Below are 15133 nucleotides of genomic sequence, written 5' to 3' on the forward strand. Positions count from 1 at the left end.
ATGACCTTCCCAAAGTCACATAACCCATCTATGAATGGTTCAAGCCAGCGGCTCTCCTGCCATATTCAGTTCTCTGACTTTTGTTTTGCTATATGAGGACACAACAGTAGCTTCCTACAAACTAACAGATGACTCAGGTGTTCATCCAAGTTTCTTGGAAGTAAATTAAGCCCTCCTACCCACAGTGAATTCCAGTTGGTTTAAATCAGTGGTGCTGGTGTTCAAGGCCTGTCCCACACCAGAGTGGGAGTCTTGAATGGGAAAATTCCCCTTTGGATCTGATATCAGATTACTGGTCCCAGGAATGTAGCCCTGTTCCTGCTCCTTCTCAAAAACTATCAATGGCTCCCTACTACTAAGGGGAAAATTATTTCAGTGGCTAAAATTGTCCTGACTAACAGGTACCTGGAATGTTATCATTCTTTCATTTTCTTTTTATGGTTCAAAGGCGCTATTCAGGATCAAAGGCACAATTGCTAGCCTAATTCCCTTCCCTTTCCCTTTCAAACTTTTGTCACAAAAAAGAATATGTTTAGGATTCTTTCTTGAGAGTTACAAAAGCCAGACTGTAGCAGTGAATACCTGGGGCAGAGGGGTGGGGAAAGCCAGAGTAAGGCCCTCAAATTCATTGTAATTTCACAATGAGGGGATTTGCCAGAGAAGATGAACATTCTCTGATCCAGAAGAAGATTCCACCGGCTTTTTCCTTTATAAGATGCTCTCCAAAGTTTAAAAAATACCTCATCTGATTGGTTCTCTCCATGGCCTAGGAATCCAGTGCCCTGGGTTTAGGAAATCTGACTGTCTATTCTTTGTTCAGCCTTTCTGGGTTGCCATGGGCATGCCATGCAAATCTCAATTCCCTTTACCTGAGAAATGGGAGTGAAAGAGCAGATGTGTTTCTCAGGAGTATGGTGTGAGTTTCTAATTAACATCTGTGACTTGCCCAAGAAAAGGAAAGCTATGGGGCCCTGGAGGAGGATGTCCTTGCGGCTTCATCCTGGGGCATTTCTGGAAGTGTGGTGAGGGGAATTTTGTTGCATTTTGAACAAATTTTGTAGGAGCTTCTCCAGTGGAAGTTTGATTTGGCTTTGGTTTCCTTCAGCTTCCCTATGGAATGGACAGAATTCGTTATAGAGCCATTGACTCTGACAGCGAAAAGCCTGAACTCCTTACACAAATGGCCCCTTACAAATACAGATGATGGAGCTTGAGAATAATAGCACAACCAACCACATGTCTTAGAACTCTTTATGACAAGACACAGAAAGTTAGAACAGCAAAGCCCAGGCTGTGGGATCTGAAAGGACTCCTAGAGGTCATTTAGTCTAGTTTTTCAAACATGTGCCTCCCAGAAGGGTGACAGACAAGCTTGTGGGCAGGGCTCTAGGCTCCACCTCTGTTTATAGATTATATTTCCAGATACAATTCCATTTCGGAAAAAGAGATTCTGCCCTTGAGAGCAGCAGAGGGGTTTGGGATCACTTTTCCACTCTAGCCCTTCCCCCTGGATGTACCATATCCCTTACAGATGAGAAGTCCACAGGGCTTAGGTGGCTACTTGACCAAGACCACATAAGGAATGAATGACTTTAGGTTTCCTGAGAGCCAGATCAGGAGTCAGCTTATTACACTGACTATCAAATCAGCATTGGCAAGTGGGTAGACCTGATCCACAGCCAGGGGGGCTCATTTAGGGTTTAATAGAGACCAGAGATGTGCACAGGCTGGAGAATCAGGCCTGTTTGAGTTGAAAGGGACTCTGCTTGGATTTCCCCAAGCAGGAGGAATCTATAGTTTCCTAGAGGATGAAAGTTTGTATTTAAAAACTTTCATCAATGGCTTGGATGAAGACATGGATATTAAAAGTATGAAGTTTTTGAGTGTCAGGATCAAGATTCTGAGAAGCTGGAGTATTGAGCTGAAATGTAAAATGAACTGAATCTCAGGCCCCTTGAAGCCCAGGGACATTTAGTCACAGAAAATCAGCCTGCACAAGAAAAGATCAAGGATAATGTGATAATCTGTGTGAAAGTTTTTATTATCTATAAACTCAAGAGTTCATAAAATGAGCTGGCTACTAAAAAGTAATCTTTGTTGAGAACTGTGTCACGTACTGTGCCATTAACTAACTTCATTCTCAAAACGATCTTACAAAGTAGGAAAACAGGATCACAGAAGGCGAGCCATTTGCCCAAGGCCACACACAGCCAGAGCCTGTGTTTTGTTCACCATCTTCTCCCACCTTCCACCTCTGTGGAATGGGGTTGGAAGTTAGAGACAGAGCTTGATTTATGCATATGTCCTAAAAGGGTCCATTCATGAACAGGTCGACACAACTAATGGACCCACACAATTATTCAAAAAGTAACTGCTAAGGATGCAGTGGACACTCTTGCAAATGTGCACATTCACCCACATGCAGATCTCTTTCTGGGCCCAGGGCGCCAAGGAGCACAAGGCCCCACCCCAGACAAGCGCCTGCTCGCAGCTTCCTGGAACAGTCTGTGGCTAGGCCAGCAAGCTTAGACTCGACCAGAGACCAGTGGCTTCCTGCTTAGCCAAGGAACAACCCAGATCTTCTCCAGAGGGTTCAGTGAACCCTACACTTACCCCAACCCAGGCTTTGATTCTGCATTGGTATTAAACATGAATAACTATTAATAGTCTGTATTGAGTGTTGCTAATGTGCCAGGTGCTGTGTTAAGTGCATTAATGCACATGATCTAATTTAGTCCTCATAAAACTCCATGAAAGCAATACTTTTTTTTTTTTTTTTTTAAGAAGGAACTGTTAGAATTCAAGCCCTACTCCTAATAGCCCAGTCTCTCAGATGAAGACGTTCAAGTGCAGATATGTTGAGGAACTTACCAAGGTTACACAGTTAAGTGGTAGAGCTTGGGCTTGAAACCAAATAGATTCATAAGTGATGACAGCCTCTCCTTCTGGCAGCACAGTCAAAAGGAAAGAACCTGACTCCAATTCTTACCCTGTGACTTTGGGCAAGTCCTTTTCTCTCTTTGGGACTTTATTTTCTAGTTTGAAAAAGGAGGGGATGACCTTTAAGGGCTCTTTCAGCTTTCATTCTGTCAGTCTTCATTCTGCAAGTCCAGATCTTCTCATTCTTTGATGTGTATTTATTGAGCCTGGTTCTATACCAGGCACTGGGGATTCGGCTGTGAATATAATATACAGAGCTCCTGTCATCATGGAGCCCTGTGTTGAGTGGGGGAGACAGTCACTAAACAAACAAATATATTGGGTGATGATAAATGTCATGAAGAAAATGGGGTGAAGTGATAAGGAAGGGGGATGGCAGGGAGGCTACTCCAGACTGGGTTGGGGGTTGGTCAGAAGGTGACAGGTAGCTGAAAGCTGGATGACAAGAAGGAACTACCTATGCAAGAATCTTAAGTAAATGGAGACAGAAAGTGCAAAGGTCCTGAGGCAGGTCCTACCCTAGTGTGGCTGCAGCTAGGTAGGCAATGGAGAACAGTGCTAGGAGTTATTGCTGGAGAAGCAGACAGGGCCCAGGTGGGTGAGGCTTCCTGGCTGTGGTAAGGACTTTAGAGTTTAGAGTTTAATCTAAGTGCTATGGGGAGCCACTGGAAAACTTTTAAACAGGGAAGCCATATGAATTGATTTATGTTTTCACAAAATGTTTCAAAATAGTGGTCCTGGGTATTGTGGGCCAGGAGAATGGCACAGGGAGCCCAGTGTGCCTCTGTGGCCTGCAAGCCTGTTCACGTACCTAAAATCTGTGCCAGGAAACAACTGTGCAGACACACTGCTCCTTCCCCAGCAAACTACTCGCCAGGCATATGGGTCCTACAGCTTGGGCATGAACTTGGGCATCAGGCTTTCACCCAAAGGTGCATTCTCTCTCTACTTTATTCATCCTGGAGAACCCTCTGCTCTCCCTTCCCCACAGCTCATCTTAACGGCTCCCATACCATCAGGCGCCTGTGCAGCCGCTGAGCAGTGTAGTGTCTTGCTGGGGCCTGCCCCACACGGGTGCTGACCTGGTGAGCAGGAAGCTCTCTGCACAGCTGGGAGGGCAGGGCTGGGAGGCTGTGTGCAACCCGGCCTCACAAAGCTGTGGAGCCAGTGGACCTGGGCCTGAGTGAGGACTCATTTTCCCCTGGAGTTTCGACATCAAAAACAATGCCATCCTGCAGGGGCTAGGGGCTGAATGACTCAGAGGTCCCCTCTTGCTCATGGGGGCTGTGTCAGAAACAGGGTGAGTGTGCGTTTTGGCTGGGGCAGGCCTTCTGGGGGCAGGTGGGGGAGGGAAATGCACAGTGGCTCTTTCTGACCCCTAGTGTAGAATCTGCCTTTTCTCAGGTGCCTGGGCCTGGGGCACTATCAGCAGGATCAGAAGTGGGGGTGCTGGTGGTAGGGAAACTAGAAAGAGCCTTCGTACCCTGAGTTAGGTGGAATTTTCCATTTCTGCCTCCATCGTGCCTCCCCTCTTGGGAGGCCACAAGTAGAATCTCACAGAATCCTGCCGGACTCTGGGAAGACAGCTCCAAGCCTTCCCTTTCCCCCTGCCCTGGAAATTTAACTCTTGCTTACCTTTGAAGAGCAGAGCAAGACAACTGGAATAACAAGTCTGGCCTGTTTCATCCAGGAATGCTCCAGCACATCACATCTGGCTAGCAGCCATGAAGCTCCCAGGAATCCAGACTCCCAGGGCAGGCCAGGCACCTCTTGGGCTCTCCTAAACCCTGCCCCCAACCCCCTGCCCCTTGCCCCATCCTTGGCCCTGGTTCTCACATTTAGACCCAGGCTGGAGCTCAGGGATGGGCTGTATGGGAAATAGCAAGGGGGAGAGTGGGCAGCAGCAGAGGGGCTCAGCATTCATTCCTGGTCTGTTCAACAAGACCTAATAATGACCCAGGACTAGTTCTTACCTGACCACTCACTGTGACTTGGGGCAAGATCGATCCCCACTCTGGGTCAAGGTCAGAACTCCATCACTTCTAATGTCCATTTCAGCAAAGACATCCCAGGATATAGGAGTTTTCATGTTCTGGACTATAAGATGAGCTCAGGCCCTGTCCAGGAGGCACATGTGGTGGCAGAGGTCGGGTATAGAGAGGACTGCGGCAGGAGGCAGCCCTGGCCTGAGACCCTCCCTGAGAGCTCTCCCTAGCTACAAGGCCCTGTGCAGCTCCCTTCTCATTATGAAACTGAGCCTCCCATTCCTCATAATGCCTAAAATTAAGTTAAAACTTATAGTAAACTGGGCACTCAGATGGGTCATTTACCATCATTATTTCATTTAATTTTCACAATCCTATGAGATGGATAATTTTCTTATTTATTCTACAGAAGGGGAAATCAAGGCTCACAGAGGTTAAATAACTTGTCCAGACAGTCACCCACCTAGCAAATGGTGAAGGAAGGGCTGAGAGCCAGGCAGTCCGATGCCAGGCTTACGAGCATGCCCATTTTGCTTTCCTGGAGCCCCTGGGAGTAGTAGTTTAGAGCCAGATGGCTAAGCCAGGTTCCTGGCTAAGAGCTGGGATAATTTCACCATCACCACAGTTTTTTGGAAAAGGAGTAAGAGCTCAGGACTGTGTTCTCTCTATCAAGTGCTCTTGAGAGCATTTGAACTAGTCTGTTATTCTCCAACCATGGGGTTTCTCAAACTCAGCTCTACTGACATTGGGGCTGGATGACTCTGCTGCGCAACACTCTTCTGTGCATGATAAGATGCTAGCAGCATCCCCAGCCTCTAGCAACTAGATAGCACCACCACCCCAAAACTATCTTCAGACTTTGCTAAATGTTCCCCAAGGGCCAAAAACTCACCTCCAGTTAAGAACCATATCATTAGGAACCATCTCTTTCCTAACTTGCACCCTGTCTTTCTTTCTTTCTTTTTTTTTTTGGTCCAGGGCTTCAGTAGTTTTGGCACCATGACTATTGCCTTGCTGAGTTTTACTGTGTTTTTGCTCCATGGTGTGACCTGTGAGAAGCCTGCAGAAGGGATCATCTCCTCCTCAGCTTGGCACTTCACACATTCCCATTACAACGCCACCATCTACGAAAACTCGGCTCCTAAGACTTATGTGGAGAGCTCTGAGAAAATGGGCATCTACCTCTCGGAGCCCCAGTGGGCAGTGAGGTACCGGATCATCTCCGGGGATGTGGCCAATGTATTTAAAACTGAGGAGTATGTGGTGGGCAACTTCTGCTTTCTGAGAATACGGACAAAGAGCAGCAACACTGCCCTATTGAACAGGGAGGTGCGAGACAGCTACACCCTCATTGTCCAAGCCACAGAGAAGACCTTGGAGTTGGAAGCTTTGACCCACGTGGTGGTCCGCATCCTGGACCAGAATGACCTGAAGCCACTCTTCTCCCCACCTTCGTACAGAGTTACCATCTCTGATGACATGCCCCTCAAGAGCCCCATCTGCAAGGTGACTGCCACAGATGCTGATCTGGGCCAGAACGCTGAGTTCTATTATGCCCTTAACACAAGGTCAGAAATGTTTGCCATCCATCCCACCAGTGGCGTGGTCACTGTGGCTGGGACGCTCAATGTCACCTGGCGAGAGAAGTATGAGCTCCAGGTGCTGGCTGTGGACCGCATGCGGAAAATCTCTGAAGGCAACGGCTTTGGCAACTTGGCTCCACTCCTCATCCATGTGGAGCCCGCCCTCAGGAAGCCCCCTGCCATTGCCTCGGTGGTGGTGACTCCACCAGACAGCAATGAGCCTTCCACCTACGCCACTGTACTGGTTGAGGCAAACAGCCCAGGAGCTGAAGTACACTCGGTGGAGGTTGTTGGTGGAGACCCTGGAAAGCACTTCAAAGCCATCAGGTCCTACGCCCGGAGTAACGAGTTCAGCCTGGTGTCTGTCAAAGACATCAACTGGACAGAGTACCTTCACGGGTTCAACCTCAGCCTCCAGGCCAGGAGTGGGAGCAGTCCTTTCTATTCCCAGATCAGGGGGTTCCACCTACCTGCTTCCAAACTGGCTTCCCTCAAATTTGAAAAGACAGTTTACAGAGTGCAGCTTAGTGAGTTCTCCCCTCCTGGTAGCCGAGTGGTGATGGTGAGAGTCACCCCAGCCTTCCCCTACCTGCAGTATATTCTTAAGCCATCCTCAGAGAGTGCAGGGTTTAAACTTAATCCTCGCACTGGGTTGATCACCACCACAAAACTCTTGGACTTCCATGACAGAGCCCACTATCAGCTACACATCAGGACCTCACCTGGCCTGAGCTCCACCACAGTGGTCATTGACATTGTGGACTGTAACAACCATGCCCCCATCTTCAACAGGTCTTCCTATGATGGCACCTTGGATGAGAACATCCCTCCAGGCACCAGTGTTTTGACTGTTGCTGCCACTGACCGGGATCATGGAGAGAATGGATTTATCACCTATTCCATTGCTGCTCCAAAAGCTGTGCCCTTTTCTATTGACCCTTACCTGGGCATCATCTCCACTTCCAAACCCATGGACTATGAGCTCATGAGAAGAATTTATACCTTCCGGGTACGGGCATCTGATTGGGGATCCCCTTTTCGCCGGGAGAAAGAAGTATCCGTTTCTCTTCAGCTCAAAAACTTGAATGATAACCAGCCTGTGTTTGAAGAAGTCAATTGCACTGGGTCTATCCGCCAAGACTGGCCAGTGGGGAAATCAGTGATGACCATGTCAGCCATAGATGTGGATGAGCTTCAGAATCTGAAATACGAGATTTTATCGGGCAATGAACTGGAGTATTTTGATATAAATTATTTCTCTGGAGTGATATCCCTCAGACGCTCTTTTATGAATCTTACTGGTGGTCAACCCACTAGCTATTCCCTAAAAATTACAGCCTCTGATGGCAAACACTATGCCTCACCCACAACTTTGAATGTTACTGTGGTGAAGGACCCTCGTTTTGAAGTTCCTATAACATGTGATAAAACAGGGGTATTGGCACAGTTCACAAAGGCCATCCTCCACTCTATTGGCCTTCAGAACCAGGAGTCTAGTGATGAGGAATTCACTTCTTTAAGCACATATCATATTAATCATCATATCCCCCAGTTTGAGGACCACTTCCCCCTATCTATTGATGTCCTTGAGAATGTTCCTATCAATACGCCCCTGTCCCGCCTTGCAGCCACTGACCCTGATGCTGGCTTTAATGGCAAACTAGTCTATGTGATTGCAGATGGCAATGAAGAGGGCTGCTTTGACATTGAACTGGAGACAGGGCTGCTTACTGTAGCTTCTCCCTTGGACTATGAAGTCACCAATTTCTACATCCTCAATGTAACAGTGTTTGACCTGGGCACTCCCCAGAAATCCTCCTGGAAGCTACTGACTGTGAATGTGAAAGACTGGAATGACAATGCTCCCAGATTTCCTCCTGGTGGGTACCAGTTAACCATCTCAGAGGATGCGGAAGTTGGAACTACAATTGCAGAGCTGAAAACAGAAGATGCTGACTCAGAAGACAATGGGAGGGTTCGCTATACCCTGCTAAGCCCCACAGAGAAGTTCTCCCTTCACCCTCTCACCGGAGAATTGGTTGTCACAGGACACCTGGACCGGGAATCACAACCTCAGTATATACTCAAGGTGGAGGCCAGGGATCAGCCCAGGAAGGGTCACCAGCTCTTCTCTGTCACTGACCTGATAATCAGATTGGAAGATGTCAATGACAACTCTCCCCAGTGCATCACAGAACTCAGCAGGCTGAAGGTCCCAGAGGACCTGCCCCTGGGAACCATTTTGACATTTTTGGATGCTTCTGACCCTGATGTGGGCCCTGCAGGTGAAGTACGATATGTCCTGATGGATGATGCTCATGGAACCTTCCGGGTGGACCTGATGACTGGGGCACTCAGTCTGGAGAGAGAGCTGGACTTTGAAAAGCGGGCTGGATATAATCTGAGCCTGTGGGCCAGTGACAGTGGGAGACCCCTGGCCCGCAGGACCCTCTGCCACGTGGAGGTGATAGTTCTGGATGTGAATGAGAATCTCCATCCTCCCCGCTTTGCCTCCTTTGTGCACCAGGGCCAGGTGCAGGAGAATAGCCCCTCAGGAACTCAGGTGGTGGTAGTGGCTGCCCACGATGATGACAGCGGCTTGGATGGGGAGGTCCAGTACTTCCTTCGTGCTGGTACTGGCCTTGCAGCCTTCAGCATCAACCAAGACACAGGTATGGGGAGTAGGGTAGGAGGAGAGTGCCAGGGCTGGGGGGAAATGGGCTGATGGGGAATGAAAGCAAGCTGCAGACTTAAATGAAAAGCAATAGATAGGGATTCTCTGTCCTGCTCCTTTTATTTTTAGTTTATCTTTATTGGAGACATATGTGTATGTATATGTGTGTATAGATATATGATATACATGCACATGTATGCATATATACTTATACAACATATATACATATATCACACCCATATTCTCTTTACAAAATAATGTATCTGAGGGCAGCACCTGTGGCTCAGTGAGAGGGGCACTGGCCCCATATACCAAGGGTGGCGGGTTCAAACTCGGCCCCAACCAAACTACAACAAAAAATAGCCAGGTGTTGTGACAGGCACCTGTGGTCCCAGTTACTCAGGAGGCTGAGGTAAGAGAATTGCCTAAGCCCAAGCACTGGAGGTTGCTGTGAGCTGTGACGCCACAGCACTCTACCAAAGGCAACAAAGTCTCTAAAAAAAAAATGTATCTGGTTATAATTTTTTTTTGTTTTTGAGACAGAGTCTGACTTGGTCACCCTGGATAGAGTACCATGGCATCAGAGCTCACAGCAACCTCAAATTCTTAGGCTCAAGTGATCCTCTTGCTTCAGTCTCCTGAGTAGCTGGGACTACAGGTGTCTGCCACAATACCAGCTATTTTTTTTAGAGATGGGATCTCGCTCTTGCTGTGGCTGGTCTCGAACTCCTGATCTCAGATGATCCACCCTCCTCAGCCTCCCAGAGTGCTAAGATTCCAGGTGTGAGCACCACGCCTGGCCCGTGAATGCTTCTCTGTATCCCATCTCCCCAGATATAATCTTTATCAATAATTTGTTCCATAATCTTCTAAATATTTTGTATATCTGATATAAATCATTAATAATTTTATTATTATGAAAACATATATAATAGGAACTACTTCTGAAACTTACATTTTTCACATGACAGAACATCAGAGCATCTTATTTGTCAGTACGTATAAATCTTTTTATATTCTTTTTTATTGGCTGCATGTGATTCTATGACATAGGACTAACATTCTTGTGTATGTACTTTGACTCATGCATAAGGCTCTATAGGAAAAACTCTTAAAAATGAAGTTGCTGGGTCAAAGGACACTGTATATTTTCAACATTAACAGATATTTCCAAATTACTCCCTAAAAAGGCCATACCACCTGTTTCTTCTTTTTAAGCTTCATGGAAAATAAGTGCAATTTGATAAACACTTTCTGAGTACCTGCAACTCGTGAGGTCCTAAGACAGGCAGCTAAGGGATCTCTAAGGTGAATAAAAGCAGATTTCTGCCCTCAAGGAGTTTATAATCTGGTGGGTAACCTATTTCCAGAATAAAGGGCAGGGTCATGTGGTGGGAAAATCATTAGACTGAGTCAGTTCCAGATTCAGTTCTTCTGAATACTTGCTGTATTATCTTGGTAAAGCTGTGTTCCCTCTCTGAGCCTTAGTTTTCCCACCTACCATCTTCTGGGTATAGCCTGGGCCCCGCTCTCTCACACAGGTCCTGCCAGCTGAGTGTGATCTGGGAGGGTTTAGAGTGCAAGCTTCTTTTGCTCACTGTTAGACCCTCAACTTCTAGAACGATGCTTGCCCCCAGTCAGCAATTTGTGCAGTGAGGGAACTAAAGAATAAAGCTCAGCCCCTATAATCGTGAAGATGATGGAGGAAGGAATGGCAATTTGTCAAATCCCTAAAGGACTTAAAGAGCAAAGGAAGCAATTTAAGGACAAACTATAAAAAAAAAAAAAATCAGTCACAGAATGTGAAATAAATCAATGGAATTGGGGTTGAAGTAGTCCAAAGAAGGTAGATCAACTACCACTGTCTTCTGGAAACCCTACACGTGCTCATATGCCAGAGTCATGAGCCCATTTTAGCAGAGAAAGGCTGTGAGAGGTTCTAGAATAAGGACATTCAATCTCCTGTGTTCAACTCAGTATCTCCCACATCGTGTAGGTAACAACTCCCTTTCTTCACAGAATACTCATTAATATCTTTTTCACAGGACAGCTCAAGGAATGCTAGGTAGAGTGATTTCTAAAGTCACTTGGAACTCTTACAGTATTTTGGGTTTGTTGATTCATTGTTCTTAGGAATGATTCAGACTCTGGCGCCCCTGGACCGAGAGTTTGCATCCTACTACTGGCTGACAGTACTGGCGGTGGACAGAGGTTCCGTACCCCTCTCTTCTGTAACTGAAGTCTACATCGAGGTTACAGATGTCAATGACAACCCACCTCAAATGTCCAGAGCTGTGTTCTACCCCTCCGTCTGGGAGGATGTTCCTGTGGGTACCTCTGTGCTTCAACTGGATGCCTGGGACCCAGATTCCAGCTCCAAAGGGAAGCTGACCTTCAACATCACCAGTGGAAACCACATGGGATTCTTCACTATTCACCCTTCTATAGGTAAGGGCCCCCAAATCCAGGTGAACAGGAATCTCTACGATGCTGGTTCTCCAAGTGTGGTCCCCAACCAGCGTTATCAGCATCACCTGTGACCTTGTTGAAACTATAAATTCTCAGGCACTCCACCCCAAACCTCAGAATGCTGAGGGTGGGGACCAACAGTCAGTGTTTGAACAAAACAAGTAGGGAATTCTGATGTGTGCTAAAATTTGAGACATTGTTCTACAAAGTCTAACTCCATGAGAAAATAAGAAGCATCTGTCATCAACTTTTCTCTCTTTGGGACCCAAGGACACTAAGCAGGTTTCGGGGTGGTCATGCTGGGATTATTTCAGACCTCCAAGTACTCAAAGACTGACTCTTCCTCTGAGTCAATAGCCATGGGTTGAATCCCTTAATCCTAGTTCCAGACTGATCTCCACCCCATCTACAGAATGGTGGCAATAACAATCCACTCACATAGAGTCAACCATCTCACTAGTATTTGCCCAAGGCCTCTGGGAGCAAGGATGGTGGATGGTTCGGAGGAATCCAGAGGTCACCTGCTCATAGCAGTGAGCCAGATGTACCCTACCAAGGTGTTTTGTTTGACTTACATAGCTTTAAACAATAATCATTGCTTAAATGTGACCAACACTTAAAAATAGGGAAATTACACAAAATATTCCAGATTTCTGATTGTTCTTTAAAAATTGGAAGAACTGGCCACACTGTCTTCACATTCCCACCAGGCCATGATGAACCAGAGCTGACAGCAGACCCTCTGTAGACCAGGCTCACGTCCTCTGGTCTCTCCAGTCCCCACTTGCCTGGCTCCTGTTGATGCTGGAGTTTGAGAGCCACTCTCCACTGTAGCAGACACTTCTTAGAGGCCTCATCTTCTCCTGGGTTGGGAAGGGGGGTGGACCATAACCCCATTGTAGAGACTGTAGGCTGACATTTTCTCCTCTAAACTCAACATCCTATTCTCTGTCTCCAACAGTTTACTCTTGCTGGGGAAGGACAGAACCCTGGTGAGACTGGAGGAAGGGAAGGATGCTATAGGCTGTCCCTATGCCCTGATCCTCAACACAAAAGGGAAATAGGAGGGCTGTGAGTCTGGAAGTCCTAGCACACAGTAGGTAGGGGATACAAGTGTTTACGTGCCAAGTGACATCTACTGAGAACCTTTTCATTTAACCTTTGACCTCAGGGTGTGGATTAGTCTCCTTAGGCTTAGGAGGAGGATGCTTTTCTCCTGGAAAACAGGCCTCAGCTGGCTCCATACCTGGGCCCACTCTGTCCCTCCTTCTTCAGAGGAGGAAAGAGATCTCTCACCTGAGGCACTAACTTCTCAGCTTCTTCCAAACCCCTACTCTGTTTACTATCAACAGTGCCCTCACACCAGGTGTGGTAAAATACCCTAGAGGGCAGAGATGCTCTTGGTCTTCTGGTAGCTGAGGAGAAGAAATCTTTATTAGTTTAAACATTTTTTTAAAAAATAAAAGAATAAATCAGCAATGAGCCCCAGCTCACTTCTTTCAACATCATTACTTTGTTCTCCTTTCCTACTTGGTTATGCTGGACAGTTTCCCTGTGCCTTGAAGATAAAGTTAGAGCCTGCTGTGTCCCACAGACTGCTGCCTACACTGCCCTGCGGACCCCTCTGGCCTCTTCCTGCCCATCTCATGCTGTCCTCCCTGGTTCCCAGCCCATGGCCCACCTCAGTCCTGGCCTCCTCCAGGCACAGGACTGTGGGCACGCTGGTTGCTCTCTCTGGCAGGTGTCTCCTCCTTTTGTCTGCTTAACTCCTGCTCTTCCTTCAGATCTCAGCCCAGCTGTTCTTTTCTTAGCAAAGTTTTTCCTGATGCCATAATACACTGTATAGCAGCACCTTCCTCTTTTTGTAACAGTTACTACAAGGGACATTATGTTCATCTGTGCAATTATTCCATTATTATTTGGGGTTTTTTTTTGCAATTTTTGGCCGGGGCTGGGTTTGAACCCACCACCTCCAGCATATGGGGCCGGTGCCCTACTCTTTTGAGCTATAGGCGCTGTCCTAATTATTCCATTATTTACTCGTGCCCTTCTCTAGACTTCAAAGGTTTCCAACAAAAGAAACCCTGACTATTTTTGCCCCCAACACCTGACACAAAAGGAGCTCAATAAATAATCATTAAATGGACGAATGAATCTCCAGCATCCACAATCTTTTGTCAAGCCCAACATTCATTTGCTTACTCAGCAAACATTTAAAGTTGTCAGCCCTTAACAGGCCTTTAAATGATGTGCTGTGGAGAGATGTGAGGTTAAATAAAACATGGTTTCAGCATGAACACTAGGATATAAATACTATAGAACCATTGCAAGAGAGCATAACTTTGTCAACTGTGTAGATTTGGCGTCATGGTGCTCAGGGTGGTGGTTCTGCAAGGGCTTCTCAGCACAGAGGTGGTGATGCTGAGCTGAAGGGTGGGGAGGATTTAACATGCAGCGGGCTGGCATGGCACACGGCAAGGAGGATGACATGAGTAATATCCTGGAGGGAAAGGACCCTGATTTTGCTGAAGACTGGGCAAGTACGTCAATTTTCTAAAGGCACAGCCCAGCTCAACCACTTATGAATGGCAAGGTCTTGGGAAAGTCACTTGACTGCTCTATGCCTGAGGGTTTGTTTGTTTGTTTTCTGTTTTTTTGGAGTTTTTGGCTAGGGCTGGGATTGAACCTGCCACCTCCAGTATATGGGGCTGGCGCCCTACTCCTTTCAGCCACAGGTGCCGCCCTATGCCTGAGTTTTCTCACCAGTAAAATGGAGAAAATAATGGCTGCTTCCCGGACAGCTGTGAGCATTCCATGAGCTGATATACAGGATATAGGAGGAGCTTAGCTGGATGTCCGGGTGTGTGCGTGCTCCCTGAGGGTTGGCTGGACCGTGCCATGGGAGGGAAGAGGAGGAAGAGGAAGGAAGGTGGCAAGGTAGTTGGGGTGAGCGCTAGAGTGGTGGGTCAGGGTAAAAGAGTTAAAGGAGGAGGAATCCGTCAGAGACAGAATCAACAGGAGTCGAAAAACTATTGGATGAGGGAGGGCCAAGGGCAGAGGAGGGCCTGAGATGGGGTGATGGGGAAACGTCTATTCGGAGGAGAAAAGCGGTAAGAGTCAAGTCAGCTGCATGCTGCCTCACCCCAGGGGGGGGCGAGAGGGGCTTTCCACGGCCTTCATGGGCATGTGCAGCCAGTGGGGGCCCCATTCTACATGGGCGCTGCCCCAGGAATCCTGACACCGACCTCAGAGAGGGGGTGAGGATGACGACAGGGCAATGTCCCCTGAAGCCAGAGGGCAGCGATTCCAGGGACACAGGCCCTTAGACAGTAGGGGGAGGCAGTGGCGAGAGAAAGGCAGAGGGAAAAGAAAAGGGGGAGAGAGGAGGAGAGAGAAACTGAGATTCAGAGACACAGAGGGAGCAGAGAGGAAGAGCTGGAAAGGGAGAGAAAGACAGCGAGGGCCACACAGAAAGGAAAAAG

At 47.5% G+C, this 15133-nt stretch overlaps 1 protein-coding gene across 1 annotated transcript in view; it reads left to right on the top strand.

Moving 5' to 3' along the window:
• The first annotated feature begins 5924 nt into the window (after positions 1–5924).
• Positions 5925–15133, top strand: part of FAT2 (FAT atypical cadherin 2) — a 64323-nt gene continuing 55114 nt past the window's right edge. Inside the window, exons 1-2 of the mRNA XM_023515043.1 lie at positions 5925–9180; positions 11316–11630. Coding sequence (XP_023370811.1) covers positions 5925–9180; positions 11316–11630 — 3571 coding nt within the window. The remainder of the gene's footprint in view (positions 9181–11315; positions 11631–15133) is intronic.

This window comes from Otolemur garnettii, unplaced genomic scaffold, assembly GCF_000181295.1.
Source record: "Otolemur garnettii isolate 467f Iridium unplaced genomic scaffold, OtoGar3 scaffold00003, whole genome shotgun sequence".
Classification (NCBI taxonomy): Eukaryota; Metazoa; Chordata; class Mammalia; order Primates; family Galagidae; genus Otolemur; species Otolemur garnettii.